Source organism: Podarcis muralis, chromosome 1 (genome assembly GCF_964188315.1).
Source record: "Podarcis muralis chromosome 1, rPodMur119.hap1.1, whole genome shotgun sequence".
NCBI lineage: Eukaryota > Metazoa > Chordata > Lepidosauria > Squamata > Lacertidae > Podarcis > Podarcis muralis.
In genome coordinates, this window is record NC_135655.1 from 67,221,372 (window position 1) to 67,240,954 (window position 19,583).

General features: G+C 38.4%; 1 protein-coding gene across 3 annotated transcripts in view; it reads right to left on the minus strand.

The window, feature by feature from the left end:
- The window catches only part of USP47 (ubiquitin specific peptidase 47), a 47,918-nt gene that overhangs the window by 2,612 nt on the left and 25,723 nt on the right, over positions 1-19,583 (minus strand). For 2 of the 3 annotated variants that reach the window (XM_028731219.2, XM_028731234.2), the window contains 19 exons: positions 16,262-16,357; positions 16,003-16,155; positions 14,378-14,545; positions 12,910-13,041; positions 12,044-12,120; positions 11,600-11,655; positions 10,968-11,080; positions 9,502-9,606; positions 8,937-9,144; positions 8,576-8,691; positions 8,268-8,387; positions 7,176-7,956; positions 5,735-5,910; positions 4,875-4,955; positions 3,874-3,989; positions 3,238-3,356; positions 2,240-2,370; positions 597-644; positions 183-313 (listed from right to left, as the gene is read on the minus strand). In XM_028731219.2, coding sequence (XP_028587052.2) covers positions 183-313; positions 597-644; positions 2,240-2,370; positions 3,238-3,356; positions 3,874-3,989; positions 4,875-4,955; positions 5,735-5,910; positions 7,176-7,956; positions 8,268-8,387; positions 8,576-8,691; positions 8,937-9,144; positions 9,502-9,606; positions 10,968-11,080; positions 11,600-11,655; positions 12,044-12,120; positions 12,910-13,041; positions 14,378-14,545; positions 16,003-16,155; positions 16,262-16,357 — 2,927 coding nt within the window. The remainder of the gene's footprint in view (positions 1-182; positions 314-596; positions 645-2,239; positions 2,371-3,237; positions 3,357-3,873; positions 3,990-4,874; positions 4,956-5,734; positions 5,911-7,175; positions 7,957-8,267; positions 8,388-8,575; positions 8,692-8,936; positions 9,145-9,501; positions 9,607-10,967; positions 11,081-11,599; positions 11,656-12,043; positions 12,121-12,909; positions 13,042-14,377; positions 14,546-16,002; positions 16,156-16,261; positions 16,358-19,583) is intronic. The other variant, XM_028731227.2, reaches the window with a different exon arrangement.

The following is a 19,583-nucleotide window of genomic DNA, read 5'->3' on the forward strand; positions in this document are numbered from 1 at the left end:
CACCAGACTTGGGCAGGCTGACTGCAAGGAGTGCCAGTGCGCAATCCACTGACCATTCCTGCCCCACTGGGGGTTTTTTTGGGGGGGGAGGGGGAGAATTGCAGCCTCAACTTTGTTATTGGTTTAGTACCAAACAATTACTATGTTTTTCAATGTATTTAAAAAACAACAGAAAGGCATACCTATAAAAAATCACTGCTCCATCATCACAGATGTAGAGAGGCCATACATTCAGTGTTGAAACCTTAGGATTCCAATCCAAATCCTGATGTATTTCTAAAATTGAGATCTCACATGGAAATGTTCCTCTGCCCTGGAAGGAAGAAAGCACCTTAGCAAAAAGAACATCTATACACCAAGAAGATACATACTATACATGGGCAACTGCAGATACAGTAAGACCATCAGTGAAAGCGCTCATCATCCAGACCCCTGCTCGCCATTTACTCTCCTCCCCACAACAGAGGATTTAGCATATCGTCCACTATGGTATGAGTACAGAGACGCTTGTGTCAAACAGCTAGTGCATAGGAATGGGCTTTCATGTTAAAAGCTAAAAAAACACTGCAGGATTAAGAGAAAAATAAAATTCTCACCTTTGCAAACTCAATGTTTTCTAAAAGGATTCCACTTATTTCACTAAGCTGTAAAAAAAAAAATCAGTGCCAGATTTATTTGATGAAGAGATAAATAGAAGATAAAGTAGCAGATTTGTTATCACAAATTGCATTTATGTTTTATTTAAAATATTTCTAAATGTTCATTGAATATAGTATACAATAAGACATTAAATTACTCCACATACAAATACAATATTCATTATGCAATTTATACAGAGGCAACAAAATAATATAAAAACTAAAAAGAAGATTGAGGCAACATAACCCTTCATAAATGGCAGGGCTGAGAAAAATGTCTTAAGCATGTCTGCCACTGCAGAAATAATTTTTTCCTTAGTACATACATACAAAACTCTGCCAAGGACTCAAGAGAAAGGCCCCAAACATCTTAAGGATATAGGCAGGATGGCTTGACAGGAGACATTTCAGACCAAAATTGCTTAGAGCTTTAAAATACTTGGACTTGGAAATGAACATGCAGTAAGTACTGTACTAACAGAAGTTTCCTTGTCATCTTCAAGGGCAGCCCCACATATAACCCATTACAGTAATCCAACTGGAGGGCTACCAAATCATGGATCACTGTGGCCAAGCTATTTCCAAGGCTAGTTGAAGCCTCCAGCTAGCTGAATCTAGAAGCAGCTACTTCTTGCTACCAGGGACATCAGGGCTTCAAGTGTCAAGACTTGACATAACAATCAGCACAAAATCCTAAGAAGTGCAGCTTTTCACATATTGAATGTCATTTGTAAATACCAAACAAAACCTCTGTTGGCAAACTGCAAGTATGATCTTTACATGGATATGTGACCTTCTCAACCCCCATCAACATAACTAACCACCATCAGCATGTGTCTTGTCTGGATTAAGCCTCAGTTTGTTGAATGAGTTCCATGGTGGGGAAGAACAGAGGTCACCATCACATAGGATGGATATGGAAAGATGTACAGCTCCATAGTTAATTTTCCCTCCAGTTGGGGTTAATCAGTTAACTACAGAAGGGGCAGGGAACTCAGAACCGGGGGCCAAATATGGCAATCCAGGCCTCTCTATTCAGCCCTTGGGACTTTTCCTAGGTCACATCCTTTTCCCCCAGTCCACATCCCTCACTCATCTTGCTCTTCCAAGTGCTCTTTTCTGGCTACAATGTATCCTTAGACTGATCACTCTTGATTGTTTGAAATGGAAGACAGCAAGAAGTGTGTGCATATAGAAACCTCTGTATGCTGAAAAGTTTAGAGTCACATACATTCTTCTGCCCACTTTTGCCTCTGACCCCCATCTACCACTGGCATGCAATTCTTAGAAGTTGCTCATAAATAAATGCGACGACTCTTGAGTTGAAAAATGTGTTTTGGTGTCAATAGGAGAGGTAAAGAGAACAAAAGCTGCCCTGACCACAATTAGCAGGTAGGGTGTTGGATGACTCTTCCCCCACCGCCCACCGCCCTCCATAGCAGTGTTTCCCAGCCTTGAGTCTCCAGCTGTTTTTGGACTACAATTCCCATCACCCTTGACCACTGGCCCTGCTAGCTAGGGATTATGGGAGTTGTAGTCCAAAAACAGCTAGAGCCCCAAGGTTGGGAAACACTGCTCCATAGGACTGTTCTGTAATTTACCTTTTCTTTTAATTCATCAACACTGCTGCTCTCCAAAACTACTTCCTGAAACGGATCCAGCTTCATCTCTGATGGCCTCCACCTTCTTGACAGAACAGCAAGCTGTGACATAGATTTCATTTTTTCTGCTCCTGAAGAAGATTTGATAAACTTATTAGCTGAGATGACAAAGATAATGTGTTTAATCGGAGAAAAATCATTACTGATATTTATTAAGAATTGGAAATACAAGGACTTTTTGCATAAGAGAAAATGAACTTGCAATATCTGGATTTGAAGATTGAAAAAAATGGCTTATAGAAAATAGAATAATTAGATGTTAATTAGATGGCATATATTTAGCTGAAAAACAGAGAAGCAGAAATATTTTTCTTTTTTCATTTTCTCTTTTGTCTCCCCACCCCCTCTTGCCTTTCCATCTTTTTGCTTATGTTCCTTTTTAGATTAGATTTTAAAACTATTTCTTTTATTGTGATGTATTATAAAAATATACTTTGTACAGGGTATGAACTTTTGTATATCTTTGGATAAGTGTCACTAAAAATAGACATTAATTTTTAAAAGAAAATATTTGAGATAATGTAAAGACTTTGAGCAAATAGTTCCACAGATACAGAATTAAATATTATGTGTAGTCTCAATAAAAACTATTTGCAGAACAGATATTCACAAATTCATTAAGGATACCCATGAATAACATTTATAGGTTTTAAATCTAGTTTCTAATTTGAACTTCTTTCCTGCATATGAATCTCTCAAAACTGATTATGCTAAGACATCTCACTCACACAGTCAAGAAATTTAATACAGCTCCTGCCACTCATTTGTCCCTTTTGAATTACTATAATACATTAATACACATTGGTTGCACTTTGTCTCACTAAAATGTGTTTTTAAAAAACCGATAATTTTCTGATAATATAGCTAGCTAATTCTGGTACAATTAAAAGGCTTCCAACAGTTTAAGCTAAATAGTTTTTACTGTGCAATCTTATTACCATCAAGTATTTCTAGGAAAACCTCCCAGTTACTTGAAATATTAATGTCTTCTTCATAAACATGATAATCCAGAAACACAGTTCCTGGATTTTTCCAGGTCTTCTTTCTCAGGCGAAATCTACAGGAAAAAGATTTGCAGAAATGTTAGCATATGTCCATAAACAAAACCATTATCAAGATTAAGGCCACAATATTTAATCTGAATAATGCCTTGTTTACATTAGGGAAAGGTCATGTGTTCTACTGCAAGCACTTAGCCAATTTGAGCTAAGAGGGCTAATACAACTTTTCAATATCCATATGGAATCCTTTGTTTTTTAAGATAATGTTTGAACTTGCAGAAATGGAGCAAAGTTTTTGTTCCATGAGAAACAATATAAAGTCTGATGCAAAGACAGATATTGTGTGCTACATTGTGCTAAGTGTCCATGACAACACTGAACAAGCAAACTAGGTTTCCCATGTCACACTATATTTGCTCAAGATTTAATTTTAAAACACGTAATTAAAAAAAAGTAGCATTTCCCCATACTTTTTGCTTTAAATGGCAAAAATCAACGGTACCCCATTTTCTGTAAGCATCTTGAGTTCAGGCTTTAGGCACCTCACATAAACTTCACTGTAGTGTGATTTACCTGTCAATAGTCAGATCTAGTCCACACTGTTCCCTGAGCTGAGGAAGTAGCTCCTCTTTTGACTGCCGCACAGTCATTCCTTTAGCAAAAACAGAATCTAGAAGAAACTTGCAGGGCTGCAAAAACAAATGTAAAATTATTAAGCTTATTAGAGAAATCACTCTCTGACACACTCATAAAAGGTGAAGTTATAAAATACAGGGCTGCTGCCATAGCCTCCATAGCATTGAAAAAAATACCCCATGGTTTCCACACAATGTGACAAAGACTATTTAGGATTTCTGTTTATCAGGTATGCAGAACTCAGTAATAAAGCAATGCAATTTTTAAAAAGTTTGTTGTTATGTGTCATGTCCATTTAATGATTAAGGAAAATACATGCCACTGTCTTGTGTTTTACGAAGTCAACATCAATGGTTTAACCAATTATTGTTAGTAATGGGGAAACAACACGAGACTAGTTTATTTTATGTATTTCCTCATGCTCATGCTCATTCAACCATTCCTTCCATGGGTGCAGGGAGTAGCTAGGAAACAAATCTTGAGTGCTGGTTCATACATCACAGTAATCCAAGGCTCATATGGTTTTTTGTTCCCAGTTCAAGGATGAGTGGAGCAAAGAAGAGCAATTCAGCAGCATGCAATAGTAAGCCATGGTTTATGGTTCACCATGACATGTGAGCACAGTCAGAGGCTAATTAGAATGATAATGACATGTAATAGAAATGAATTACTTTTAATGTGCTAAATCGCATGCAATAATGCATTCCACTGAATTTGTGCTTCTATAATCTGCACCTTCTCTGTGGCAACTAAGTGACAACAGATTCATGCCACAATTTATATGTTAAATGCACAACTTTTCTCAGAGATAATTTCTGTTTTTTGTCACAGTGGCTCCCATAAATGATGATGCACATACTCAAATAATTAAACTGTAAATGGTCCAACTTTCAGATGACAAGCTAGCCCAAACACAAGAGTTTTCAAGCTTTACTTACCTCTGGATCATTTACCAAGAGCTGATAAACCTTGACTCTGTATTCACCTTTCTTCAATGCTCTCCCAAGCCGAATTGTTATCTTTTAAATTAGGGGTGGGGGAAATAGAAACAAGATTAGATGTTAGCTGTCTCTTATCATCAACATGGAATATAGTCAATACCAGGCGTGTCAAGTGGTGGGGGCTGTGGAGTCTTCAGCCCCCCCCCCAAATTTTTCAAGAAAGGGCCTGGGCTCCCCCAAAATCCTGTGGCTCCACCTCCTTGCTGATGTTGCACGGGCAAGAGGAGGCCAAGTGTGGAGCCCGGTGGCTGCACTTTGCTGGCTCCTCCCCGCCCAATATTGTGCAGGGAGGAGGCCAAGCTCAGAGCACACAATGTGGGGGTCAAGTCGACGCCCTTAAGTCAATACAGCAAGAATCATAACCACCAGAAGGCCCACAGATTTTTGTTATTTTGATATTACAGGCGTGAGGGAATGGTTGCCCCACAAAATTTAGAGTCTCAGATTTTAGGAGGGTGAAGGAAGGTGTGGCAAGAAACTTTAAAAAGGGTGTTCAACAGACTCAAGTCAGGGATATTTTTTTTAATGTGGAATATACTATTTGGGTTAGATGACCCCTCCAAGTCATCTAGCTACAAGTAAGGTGAAGAGAAAATACAGTTTCAATTATGAAATATATATATTTAACAAAGTTTCATAAATTACCCTAGTTGTAGAATGTGGTTTTTCCTATGTAGCTACTAAGTCCCTATATTGCAACACAAAGACAAATGCTTCACCTGCAAAATATCTGAATAATCCCCATATTCTGGACCTTATTACATGTATTTCAGTTTTTAACAGCAGATTTTGCTAACCTTGTTGTCATCTGAGAAGGATGAAAGAGTCTCATTCAGCCGAACACTCTCAAACTCTTGATTGCTGGCATAAACTCGAAAGACCTTAAACTGAGAGGATGGAACGCCAACAAAAGGCTCCAAGTGTTGTTTGAAGGCAGAGAGCGTAATTCTTTTATCAACATGAATCAACAGCCCTAAAGCAAAAAAGAAAGAAAGAAAGAAACCCAATGAAATTCTTTGTGCATAATGTATACTTGCTAATATCTACTATGCTACTCCTGTAATGTAGCAGTGTCAAGTGAATCATCTTCAAGTGCTCTCCACTAAGTGCAGACTGTGAACCCCAGTTCAGCAACAAGTATAATGGAATGGATGTTCATATCTGCTTTGCTAACCCTACCCCCATTCACTATCAGGAAACAAAAAACAAACAAAGCCTGACACTTTTCTTTTTGACAGAAGTAGATAAACTTTATAGGCATAGTTGCCCTTTCAAAATGAATAATGTTTGCCAAATTACAGGCACACAGGTCCAAGAGTTTGGGGAGGATGTCATCCCCTCCTCCTGAAAAGGAACAGTCTCTAACTTTCCCCCTTTTTTGTCACGCAGAAGAGGCACGGCATATTTGCAGCATTTCCTGTCAACTACAAAATGGCACCTACCATTTTCACTCAAATGCAAATACTCTGCCAAAATATGAAGATTAGCCATGCAGGTTTCCAATAAAATATTGGGCAGTAGAGAATTCTCCACACCTCATCCTTTTATGTTCTCCAAAGGGCAATATCCAGCAGTGTCAGCACAACAGATTTTCACTTGCATAGTGGGGCCTCCATATCCTGCAGCTCTCTGCAGACCTCCAAAATCTGCTCTAGAGGATTGAGGGACCAGACCAGGGGTAGGCAACCTAAGGCCCGGGGGCCAGATGCGGTCCAATTGCCTTCTAAATCTGGCCCGCAGACGGTCCGGGAATCAGCGTGTTTTTACATGAGTAGAATGTGTGCTTTTATTTAAAATGTATTTCTGGGTTATTTGTGGGGCCGGCCTGGTGTTTTTACATGAGTAGAATGTGTGCTTTTATTTAAAATGCATCTCTGGGTTATTTGTGGGGCATAGGAATTCGTTCATTTTTTCCCCTTCAAAATATAGTCTGGCCCCCCACAAGGTCTGAGGGACAGTGGAGCGGCCCCCTGCTGAAAAAGTTTCCTGACCCCTGGACCAGATCCTCCAAATTAGTTACAGGGATGCAGCAGACTGTACAGTGTATAAGAGGAAAGGAAAGATCTGTCACATCTGGTGAGCCAAAATCAGATATCACTCTGAGTATCTAGGAGCATCTTTCTCCATTTTGTAAATACGTGTGTGGATAAATTTACAAATTTTGTTGAAAGGAGGCGTGCAAATGTAAGATAATAAAAATGTACATTTCAAAACACATGTTTTGCCTTTCATACATACATTTTTGCCCCTCTCCCGAACCTTCTTCTGCAACGTAGGGCTCTGCTTTGAAATACATATATTGTGCTTCTCCCCTGCTCTTCCCACTTTCATCATATTCACTGTCAGTTCCAGAATCCTCTTCAGCTGTATCCCATGTTTCTTTTTTCCCTTCGTTGGCTTTGGATCTCCGACTGCTTGTTATACTGTGTGAGTCAAGTCCATTGGCCAAGGGTATAGCAGCACTGTCTACATTGCACAATGTGTCACTACTGTGACTGGAACTAAGAATATCACTGTCCACCGAACTTGTACTCCTGTCATTATTCACATCAGAATCTGATCGCTCCTCTGACTGGAAATTATCTGGATCAGAAACCTGTATTTGGTTTTCAAGTTCTCGGTTTTCTGCTGATACTGATGAGTCTACCTCATTTGAAGGAGATTCAATGTTTTCAAAGTCACTTGCCTCTGTGCTCTTGCTACTGTCTCCATTATCCCCTTCTTGCTGCTGCTGCTGTAGAGATAAGGTTTTAAGTTTTTCAGTGCTTTCTTCAAGGATAGCTTCTACTGATTTCATATTACCTAGAGGTCCTTTCACTCTTTCACATATTTCATCTAGATTTCCAGAGTCTCCACTGGCTTTCTGTAAAACTGTCCGCCTGAACTGTGATCCAGGAGATTGTTCTGGCAATGAAACGTACAGTCTGATTGTATTTGCATGCCGATCTAGGAGTTTCCATAACTGTGAATCTGTAAATGCCAGTTGTCGATCCTGAGACTCTGAACTTTCAATAAATACCTAAAATAAAGAGATGAAATGAAGAAGAAAAATTCTGTTTCATAAGGAATTTATGTATAGAGCACTCAGATATGGAAATACACAAAGGATGCATCTGTCAATTAAGTTATTCTTACAGGACAGGTCTATGGTCTTAGCCAATATTGCTGAAATCTAGACAATGGTTATTCTTTGGAAGCCACCCCATCTCATTTTGTTTTCATATGCTATTTGAGATATAGGTTTTTTTAAAACACATGTTGACATACAGTGGATTTAAGAAACAACATTAGCACTTCCCAAGACAAAACTAATTTAACATAAAATCTTACTTTATTGCTCCTAAAAAAGCCTTCAGCTTTAAGTGTTTTGTTAGCCACACCGAGGAGACGCAAATCATTGTAGCAACGTTCCAGCACAACCCGCATTGTTTCAGCTGGCAAATGTACAGTCTAAGGAGGCCGAAAGAAATAAGATACTGTTAATCATTTTTTGCAAGCTGACTATAAAAAGATAATCTGCATATAATTTCTTTTCAGGGTACATTTTATACAATATAGATATTGCTATATCTTTATAAAACACAAATGCCATGCAAGAGTGAACTTTGCAGTAACACAAGATGATGCAATTGATTTACCTTTGAAATGAGATGCTTAAATTCCGTAACTGTCTGGTTCAAATAAGCACGAACACTAATTGGAGGAACCACAGTTTCTTGCTTTAGGTCAACAACATGAACTTTTACCATGACTTCTATCAAAATAAGAAAATAAATTATCACACATGAAGACACATTACATGAAAAGAAGAAAGGTCATCATTTCAACAGCTGCAGCCATTTAGTAGATAAATTAATATCTCTTCAGAGAAAGCACATAGCATAATTGTATAAAATGATTTCAGAAGACTGATTCAAAGATCTCTCAGTTTAGCTAAATTAAGCATGTTTATTGAAGGAATTAAAGATACACAGGGAATCTTTAAGAAATATTACTTACCACCAGGTTTGTAACACTGGAAAGCTTGGTCAGGTCGCCTTGTTTCCAGGAGTAGATCAAACATGTATGTTGATTTAACACCTCCAAGCAAGATTCCCATTGGAGTGTCCTCTTCTCCTTCATATGATCGCTCCAAATAGTCGTGGAACTCATCATATTTAACAAGACGACAACAATCCAGGGGAACCGCTTCTTCTAAATCCATTATCTAAATGCAAAGATGAAGAATAATTCCTTGAAATGTACAGTAATTCTGAGCAAGCATTCAGTCAAAACTGGAGTAAAAGGGAACTATTATTTCAAGTTTTACAATTTGATCAACTGGTTCTAGCCACCTTGAGTTTAAGAAAATATGAGAAATAAATATAACGTTAAGAGGTGTTTGCATGCTCGGTCTAGACATGTCAAGATTCCCCTCAGCCCTACTAAAAAGTGGACCAGGAAAATTCTACTTTCAGTATTGTTACTGTGTAATAAAGACTGAGCTAATTAGTTAAGGTTTACCATGAATACATGGATTTATACCCAGTGTATAAATTACAATCTGAAATACATTATACTGCACCTTATAGGCTATCTCGACAGCTTCCTTCAGAGTCTTGTCCTTGTGAACTTCTAGTTTATTCTCCATCATTATTTGTTTCACAGGGTGCAAACAGAACAATTTTATCTGTATAGTCATAAACAAAAGGATCAAGTCAAATAGATTTGAATACATTTGATAGGTATGATCTATGAAATTATAAAAATGCAGTAGTAGTATCTAGCAATGTTTAGAGAAATATGCTCTATGCACAACCATTTTGAGCAGAAGATGGGTTCACAAAGGGAAAATGGGGGGAGTTGAAGAAAAGCACGCAGGCATATAGCTTGTTCTTAGCCTAATAAAACTACGGGTTACTAGAACTCTTAACTGGGCAATTGTCAGACAAGGCAATTAATGAAAATTTAGACCTACTGTACTTGGGCAAACTAGGTCCCTAGAAATCTATAGTGTAACAGTAATTTGTTAGCACAGCATCAAGTGAGAACATGCAGACAATTCAGGTATCAATGACCTCTGATGTAACTGATCTGCATATATTACACCTCTTTTGTGGAGACAAATACTACAGGATACAGAAAGTCATCTCTTCACATTAAAAGGGAACTTCTGGTTAGAGTTTAAAACTCCCGTAACAGTGCACGTTTCTTGCAAACTGAAGAGATGCATTTATTCACACTCATGAATTCTGTAATATTTTCATGCAAATAAAAAAAAATCATTTTGGCTCTACAAAAGAATTTCTGTGAAACTACTGGAATTTGTAGATTAATTTATTTTTCTTTAATGAAAAAACACTGCTTAGTTAGAAACATGCATTCAATTTCAATGGGAATTGAAGTGAAAAAGCAGAGGAAAAAAGCACCAAGAATCTAGATCATAACCTTTTGACAACAGATTAAATAATAGCTCAACCATCCCCACAAAACCCAACTTCAAAATATTGTAAAAGTACGATATATTTGGATTAGCACTAAATCCTTGCTATTTTCAACAAATGGCTGCTTACTTGCTGCAAATTTAGCTTTTCTTTGCTTGCCTTCTGCCTTAAATCTCATACAATGAGTTAACAAGGCTATTGAGAGACAAATGCCCACATTTCTTTCTCTCCATTAACAGTTGGTATTGTTCTTGATCTCCATTTTTCCAAAGAAAATTATTGCTGCCTATCAACTATATGATACCTATTTTATATTGTAAACTGCCCTGTGATTCTCAGATGAAGGGCGGTATAGAAATTTAACTAATACAGAAATAAGACTTAATATTCCTCTCTAACTTAATCATCTTTATAGTTTAAAAGAAGAAAATCACAGGAGCTGATGGGAGTAGCAGCCCAACAACATCTGGAGAGCCCTAGGTTGGTGATGGCTGTCTTAATTTGGGACTGAGTCTTGATTGATTTCCATGGGGTCAATGCACAATCCCACCACAAATTCTATTGTGAAAGCACAAATTCTATTGAGATGAAACATGTCAGAACAAACCTTGCAAGTATTGCGCTCTATTTCACGTTGTCTCTTTTCTTGTTCTTCCAACTCCTTTTCTCTTTCTACGAGTCTTTTAATGTGCTCTGGATATTCAGTCACTTCTAGGAACTCTAACAATGCAAATAGGCAAAAGTTCAAATGAGCTACTCTTTCAGAACGTTCAGTACTTTGCTTATTCTTCATCTAAAATAGAGATCAAACCACCTTACATAACTGCTTCCAGGCAGCCTATCATATAAACAGTACTGACACATATCCCATTAGCCTTAGCAGCAGAGCTGCATCATGCGCCTTCAAGACCATCTCAAGGCCAACAGCAGAAACACCATACCTTTATATTCACTATGTAATTTTATCTGTTGTACTGTTTTAACATTTTACCACAACATGCCCTGACTTGCATTTTAAAAGTATTTGTGTAAGTGGAGACACGGGTTTTGTGAAGTTTTTGTTTTGTGTTATTTAAAAAGTACTTAGCTTGACGTACAACATTTAGGAAACTTAGTAAACAAAAAAAAGGAGAGGGTGTGAATTAATTTTTATTTTAAAAGGGACAGTTGTCTTTACTCACTTCTGCAGTTTTATTTGTTGTGAAATATGAAACTATATTTATGAAAACCACCACTTACTTGCATTCCTCGTTGTATCCTTCAGTCTATATATAAGCATGTATGCGTTTGTAGAGCTGTTGGGAAAATTTCAGAGTCAGTATCTATTGTGGATGTGGAAAAAACCATACCTGCACACAATATCTAAACTAAATGTGTACAAACATATCTAAGTCTTAATAACACAAACACTTTTTACAATTAGCATAGCGGAGCTCATGACCTAGCAATAAAAAAACCCAACCTCTTTGATTAGGCTAGAGACTACCTAGGAGTGAAATCAAAGTATTTTGAGGGAGAGACGAAGATTTGTGTCTCCTCCCTCAAAATACTTTGATTTCACCCCTAGGTAGTCAACAGAACATACTGAGAAACCTTTTATCCATAACACTGAATATAATTATATTAATTCAGAAAATTCAATTGTACTATACAAGTTTTATAGTGTATTTAAACTTTCCTAACCTTGCAAAAGCACTGGAATAATATCCTCTGCTTCCAGATGTTCCGCCATAAGTTTTCTTAATGTCTTCATGAGTTATCTAGGGGAAAAGATGGCACATATTTTTCCTTGTTAATTACTTCATCAGCTACAGTAGCATATCTAAGCTGCAATATTAATTATGCACTACACTACAGAGCTGATATAAGCTATTCTCTCCACTTTAGCGCAACCCCCATCTAATGTCTCTAGACCAGGGGTCTGCAACCTTTAAGACAAAAAGAGCCACTTGGACCTGTTTCCGAAGAAAAAAACACCTCGGAGCCGCAAAACCATTGCGACATTTAAAACAAATATATCTCCGGAGCCGCGATCTGACAGCGGGCGGGAAGGTGACGTCGGGACGGTGCGTGACTAACACACGCACTGCCCCCATGCGACATCACAGCCAGAACAGTGCCCGCCACAGTGGGGAGTGTCAGGGCGCACAATGCGCCTCCTCCCCTCGCTAGTATCCGCCCCGGAGCCACGGCAAAGGTGTAAAAGAGCCACATGCGGCTCCGGAGCCGCGGGTTGCTGACCCCTGCTCTAGACAAATGCTGCAATGTTGTGGCAAGTCCGCTCAAACCCTACCCTGCAGTATGCGGAATAAACTGCACTACAGGACTATCTTAAGGCAGTCTGCCACAGTCCTTTCCAACATGCAATATAGAGAATTAACTGCATTTGCTTTGGAATTTGAATGGCTTTTTGAACTGCAATCTTCATGATCCCCTACCCCAAGCCTGTCAATATGTCCCACTAGCTTACGGGTGCTACCATTATAGTTACATGAGAGCAGGCACTATGTCTCAGAGACTGGAAACCGAATATAAGATAATTAACTTACCTTGCTAACATGTTGATCATTGAAGCTGTACCATTGATCATCAGTGAATGATTTTATGCATGCATAGTAATGGCCTCCAGCTGCACTTCCCGAATGTACCATGACAGAAAACAGTTCATATAATAATGAATTCTGTGAGAAGGTAGAAACAAACAAAGGCTACAATTAATTTTTTTGCAGGATTTTATAAAATTAAATTTTAAGATTTGTTCAAGTTTGACGGTATCTTTCTTGATTATAGCAACCATGCACTAAAAGGTTAGTACTAATACTTCAAATTTATTCCTTAGTAGCTACCACACCATTAAGTAACTCCTTTCAATGGACGTTTAACCAACATCTATGAGTATCTAACAGAATACTTCTGGAACAGCACATTTCAAAGAATTGTAGAAAATTTTCAGATTATGATCCTGTCCTCTAACAGGGCAGCTGTGATGACACCCCACCGGGATCGCGCTGCTGGGGGTGGTGCGCTCCCCCCGCACTCCTCTTCCTCTGCCAGTGGATGTAGGGAAGCAGCCCCACCCTCATAGCAAATTGGTAACCTTTAGCCAATACTGCTGTTCCTCCTCCTTGCACTCACTATATGAAACAACTAACGGTCACATCTGGGGGAAGGAATTTTCCTAGATTGGGTAATGACTTTGCTATCCCCACATTATGTATATCATGTTTTTATGTAGATATCATGAAGATTAGTGCTGCCTTCTGATCCAAGCACTACAATTTTGACTTGACCATACATTTTTTCTACAAACATTAGGCAGTCATGAAGCCGTAGTCATGTTTTCCTTCAGCATTTTCAACATCTGACAGGCCAGTTTTACACTGTAAGCTTGCGAAGGGATTTGGCGTCAACAAAAATATCGAGTTTCAATCAAAGGAAGTAATAGTCAAGCTCTATTCTGCCTCGGTCAGACCACACCAGGAGTACTGTATACTGGGCACAATTTAAGAAGGATATTGACAAGCTGGAATGTGTGCAGATGAGGGCGACCAAGATAATCAAGGGACTGGAAACCAAGACTCATGAGGAAAAGTTGAGGGAATTGGGTATGTTTAACCTGCTAAAGAGGAAACTGAGAGGAGATATGATAGCAATCTTCAAATATCTAAAGGCTGTCACATGGAGGATGAAGCTCCTCTTCCAGAGGCTGGGACCCAAACCAATGGATTCAAGTGACAATAAAGGAGATTCCCACTAAACATCAGAAAAACTTTCCGACAGTAAGAGCTGTTCAACAGTGGAAGAGACTCTCATGGGAGGTGGCAGCCTCTTCTTTCTTGGAGGTTTTTAACCAGAGGTTGGATGATCTAGTCAAGATTCCTCTACAATTCTAAATTCTGGAATATGTATTATTCATTGATAGCATAACAGAACTCTCTCAATAAGGCATACATTTTAAAAACATTATTATCAATTATGGGGTGGAGCAAATCACACATAGCCACTTTTACAAGGTACCTTTTCACTGGCAGCTTTAGAAATCCTTTCAGCAGCACTATTGCTTTCCAGACATATTCCTTCATCAACCCCATCATCATTTGAAAAATCATTGCTCATCTGATCACTATGACAACTCCCTTCATTCTCTGCGCCACTGTCAGTGCAGCTTTCTGTTTGAGGAGACTTCTTAAAAATAAGTAACCAGAAGCAGTTTAGAAAATATTAAGGACCTATACATCTGATGAACTTTGTATGTAATGCTCGTGCTGTACTCTTGAATACTACAAAAACATTTGACACATTCCTTAAGATTTCTTATGCTTCAACATAAAGAGTTCCATAGACCCAATCTAGTTCAAAGTACTAGGATTCAAAGTTCAAAGTACAAATGTGGATTCCCAAGGACTCAAGAACCCCCAAATATGGATGAACAGAGGCAGGGGAAATAGGTTTGAGTGCCTCTTCTCATTCCTTGTACTACCTGCATACATGTGTACATGTAGGGGCAAGGGAAAATAGGGCATTATAGATGCCCATGGGAACCCTCTGCACATGGTTTCATTGTCTGTTCACTGACCTCTGAACTGTTCTATTGTAACATAAATGTTTAAAATAAGCCGTGGTCACACCTTAATGAACAAATATATCATGGCATAAGCTTTCGCAGAACTGTGTCATAATAAATTTGTTAGCTGCTAAGATGTCGCTACACTTCATTGATTTTTCTACCCCCTTGGATAAAGATACAAGACAAGACAATAATAGCCTTTTGCACAGGAGTCAGCAGAAGGCAGATCAACTCTGAGGACGCTGTACTGTCCAGCAGACTGGCAGGGGTTTCTAGCTGCTTTACAAGAGTAACAGTAACAGCTAAAAGGCTGCCCTCCCCTAAAAAGGATCCCTGCTGAAATAAAGAAATCTGGATTTTTGGCATGAAAGAATGATGAGCTCAAGTCTGATACTCAGGCCAGGAATTTTATTCTGTATGTGCTCAGGGTTCCTCTGTTCCTTTATTCAAACTATATTCCTACATCCATGGACCACTATTTTGCATCTGGATCCTGTTGGTGGACCTCAAGGTTCCAGTAAAGAACAAAGCAGATTTAACTTCAGACAGCTCAGCACACTGGTTACAGCCAGTGGTGTCCCTTTGTAATCAAAGAAGAGCTTCTGAGCCAGCGGAGGTAGCCTGTAGCAGAAGGGGGGGGGAGCATTTTCTGCCATTTCCCCCTCCATCTTGCAGCCCCTCCCAGCCAGAGGGCTGGGAGAATCTTCCAGAACAAGAAGGTATTTGCGGGGGGGGGGGGGGGCAGGGCAGAGTGGCAAATATCACTCTTCCACCAGTGAATCTCTTTGATGGATCAAACATGCAAGAAGTACCAATTTGGTTCCATAGTCAGGCCTAGATATATATTTTTAATGGGTGTTTTCATCTGGGATTGAAAATTTTAAAAACCAGGTATCACAGCAACAAGCCAGTGTTTAATGTTTAGCAAGAATTTCAAAAAGGGGGAAATGATATGTTTAGGCCTTGACACTGGGAATGGATTTCAAAATGATTTTTGTTTGATACTCAGGCCAACAAAACTACATTTGAAAGATAAAAATAATTCTTAAAACACAACCAGTATGCGGCTTGTTACCTCATCTTCAATATCGATAAATGAACCCATGTCTAGCTCTTCTGGAAATGTCATACGGTCATTAAGTTTTATCCTGTGCATAGTGGTGTAATCAAAGTCAAATCTCTTTAGCTGCAAGGTCAGCAGATAGGGAAAATGCAAAAATCGCAAGCCCTGAAAAACATAAGGCCAAAAAAAAAAAAAAAGATATAAAGGCAATGATAAATATCAAGGATATATATCCAGTTAGTTCAGAGTTCTGTCAAAAGGCATTTATTACCTTCCTTGCATCGCATTTCTTCTTGCACCGTTCACAGAAGTACTGATTGGGGCCATCAAGGATCTCAGGCTGAATGAAAGCATGTAGAGCTTCCTCCTAATCAAGTGGGGAGGAAAAGATAAGCAGCTGCTGAGACAGATAATGTGGAACTGTGCAACAAGCAAAAGTTCATTTAACAGGTGATTTAATATATTAAAATAATCTCCATAAACAAAATAAAAAAGCAGCTACTGGGTTAGGGAGGGAAAAACTCAAGGGTAAACAACTTTTGCATTCTACCTTAGGTAAGCAGTCAAATCATGATCAATAACACATCACATTTTATTAACAAATTGATGGTTCCATCAGAATTAAGTTTTGTGAACAATCCAAGTCTGTTATCTTGCACATCACATTAAGCCACAGTGGCACAGTCAGCAGTTTCATGGCCTTACCCCCCCCCCCCCCGGTTTAAAGATGGCATTGATCTTTCAAGAACATGTGCAAAATTAAGCAGAGGGCATCTTTTAAAAGGTATTAATTCTGTTCTGTCATCTCTTAAAGGTATTGTCATATTAATCTGAAATCTTAGATTTCAGCTCTGCACATAGCTAGGTGTATATTAAGTCCCATTAAACAGAATATGCATATTTCAGTGTATAAACTGCCAACAGACTAACTTTATATCGTTGTATGGCTATATGAGAGAGGTGGCTTATGTTTGCAATTTTTCCAATACAGATTAAAAAGCTCCATATATGGAAAAATGTGTGTGCACTGTCAGGTATGAAAGCAGAATAAGAAATTCATTTTTCTGGTATGCCTAAAACCACAAAGGCAGTTACCCAATGGAGTAGAATTTACTGAATTACGTCTGTAGAACATTGCTTTTTTTCAGGGGTACTCAAGGGTACGCAGTACTAGCACCTCTTTTTTGTTGTTAAAAGTGTGGCACTTACTGTAACAACTTCACAGTGAGTACCTGCACCTCTTTTTCTAGAAAAAAAGCACTGCCGTATACCATATCAAAAGTGAATTTAACCTACATTTAAATTCTGCATAAAAGCAAAATATATTGAAACCCCAAATAATACAGAATGTTTTGTTTCTAAAACAAAAAATTGAAAAGAGGAGAAAGATTTCTCAGTTCTAAGGACATAAATTCATTCTATCAGTTGTCTGAAATGGATTCCAAATCCCTTTCCCTGAGGCTGGAGGCTTTTGTCACAAAAGAGACTACTTTTCATGTCACATAGATTAGCCCCTTGTAGTAAACTTTTTTTTTATTCTCTATTATTTCATGTTCCTTAGTAAAGGTTCTAATATCGGAATAAAGCTGATATTCAAGAATATAGTGAAGTAAACCCTCTGGCGCTGCTGCCCCAAGATGCATAATCAATTTTGGGCCAGGGTGCTGAAAAAAACTCTCCAGTTGAACAATTTATTCCAACTGCTCAAATGGAGTCAGGTACAACTTTCCCGATTCAAACAACTTCAGATTTATTACAGTTTTCCCATTCTGCATGAACCACTGTTTTGGCATCATTTTGTCCCAGATAGTTTTGCAGTGTATCTCCAATGGGTGTGATTAAATCATTCAATAAATCCTTATAAAAAGGTGCCACTGTTAATGGTAAATAAATGCAACAAGTCATGGCTCAGCTTGGCTCGTTCCAGCTAGTTGGTACCCTAAATCTGTGACTCATTAAGAAACAGAGTGTGGACTCTTCTGAGGAATGCTTAGATGTAGGCAACAGTGAAGCATGCCTCAGTCCTTGACTCTTGGGTCTTGGTACCTGAAGAAATGCCTACTCCCACATACCATTGTGTTTCATATGCTTTGTAGTTTTTTAATTGTTGTAAGTCACTCCAAGTAATAAAAATGTATAAATTTGACTATACATTAATGACCTCCTCCAAGGGCCTCTCCACAGTTTGAGGTAAGGCAAGTGGCAGCAAGGGACAGGGCATTTCCAGTTGCAGTGTCCTGTCCCTGGAGGTCCAGGAAAACTCACCTGGCGCCGAAAAGATGGCACTGCATTTTTTGCCAGTAGTCAAAACCTTTTTATTCTCCTGTACTTTTAGTATGTTTTTACAAGCATTTTATGCTTTCAGTGGTTTGATTATATCTTTGTATTAATAGGTTTATCACTATACACACACCACTCAGAAAATGAAAGCTGAAGGGTGGTACAGAAATCCCTTAATAAAATAAGGTAATGTTTCTGGTTTGAGACATGTGTGACTACCTCACAAATGGTGCATGCACAATAGGTATGTTTTGAACATATCAACTGGAAGTCCTTAGCATAGGAAATTAAGAGAGAGTCTTATTTTTTCTCAGTGCATTATTCCCCATTTCTCTCTTCTTCCCAATACTATGAATAATATTTGGGGGGCGAATTATGAGTTGTATGAAACAACTTGTCAAAAAATGCTGAGCATATGACCTGTTAGTTTCTATTTATGCCAGCTGAGTCTTTTATTCAAAAGTAACTAAAAATATTGAGACACGCGAGCTTGAAAGCTGACAGAAGACTGGGCTCATGAATTCAAGAAGCACCTTCACTGGTGAAGGTAAAATCAGAAACACCATTTGTTATGTTGTAAAATGAGTAATTTAAAGGCAGATAAGGACATTTTAAAAAGTTCTGAAAGTCACTTTCTCTCATGATCAACAGCTGTCCCCTGATTTCTAAATAAATAATAGGGGGCTTAATGGGAGAGAAAACTCACCAATTGCAAAATGGCTGGTACACAGCTTATAAGATTACTATCTAAAGCATGTTGTTTGATGGATCCCACTTTGGGAGGAGATCAAGGATATGGGAAGGTCTTCAAAAAGCCTCCAATGCATCCCTTCTCCCTCCATTTCTGAGAGCTCAGAGAAGCACTAAGAACAAACAGAACAAAGGTTTTACAGCCCCAGCTTTTCCACATGAACAAAAATTCTGTCATTGTTGATAGAGAAGAACTCTTTACAAAGGGACTGTTCTTCAAACCATAATGGGGAAGGTAGGGGGAACTACTCTACTTGGCTCCTCTGCACCGTTGGTTTTTTTGTTTGTTTGTTTTAAAAATTGTACCTAAATATTGCAGAGTACAAGGAAGTTTTTTTTTTTTAATCTGTTATAAGCGACAATCTTTGCATCAGAAGGCAATTACTATGAAGTGGATTACAGATTTTGCAGTTTTGACTCTATAAAATATAAATCAATCTGAAGCAAGCATGCGTATCACCTGTACAAAATATAGATTTTTAGACTACAACTATGACCTGCTAATAAGGCCATTCAGGGAACAATTGCTGACTAGAATGCTTAAGTAATCTGCACCAAAACGG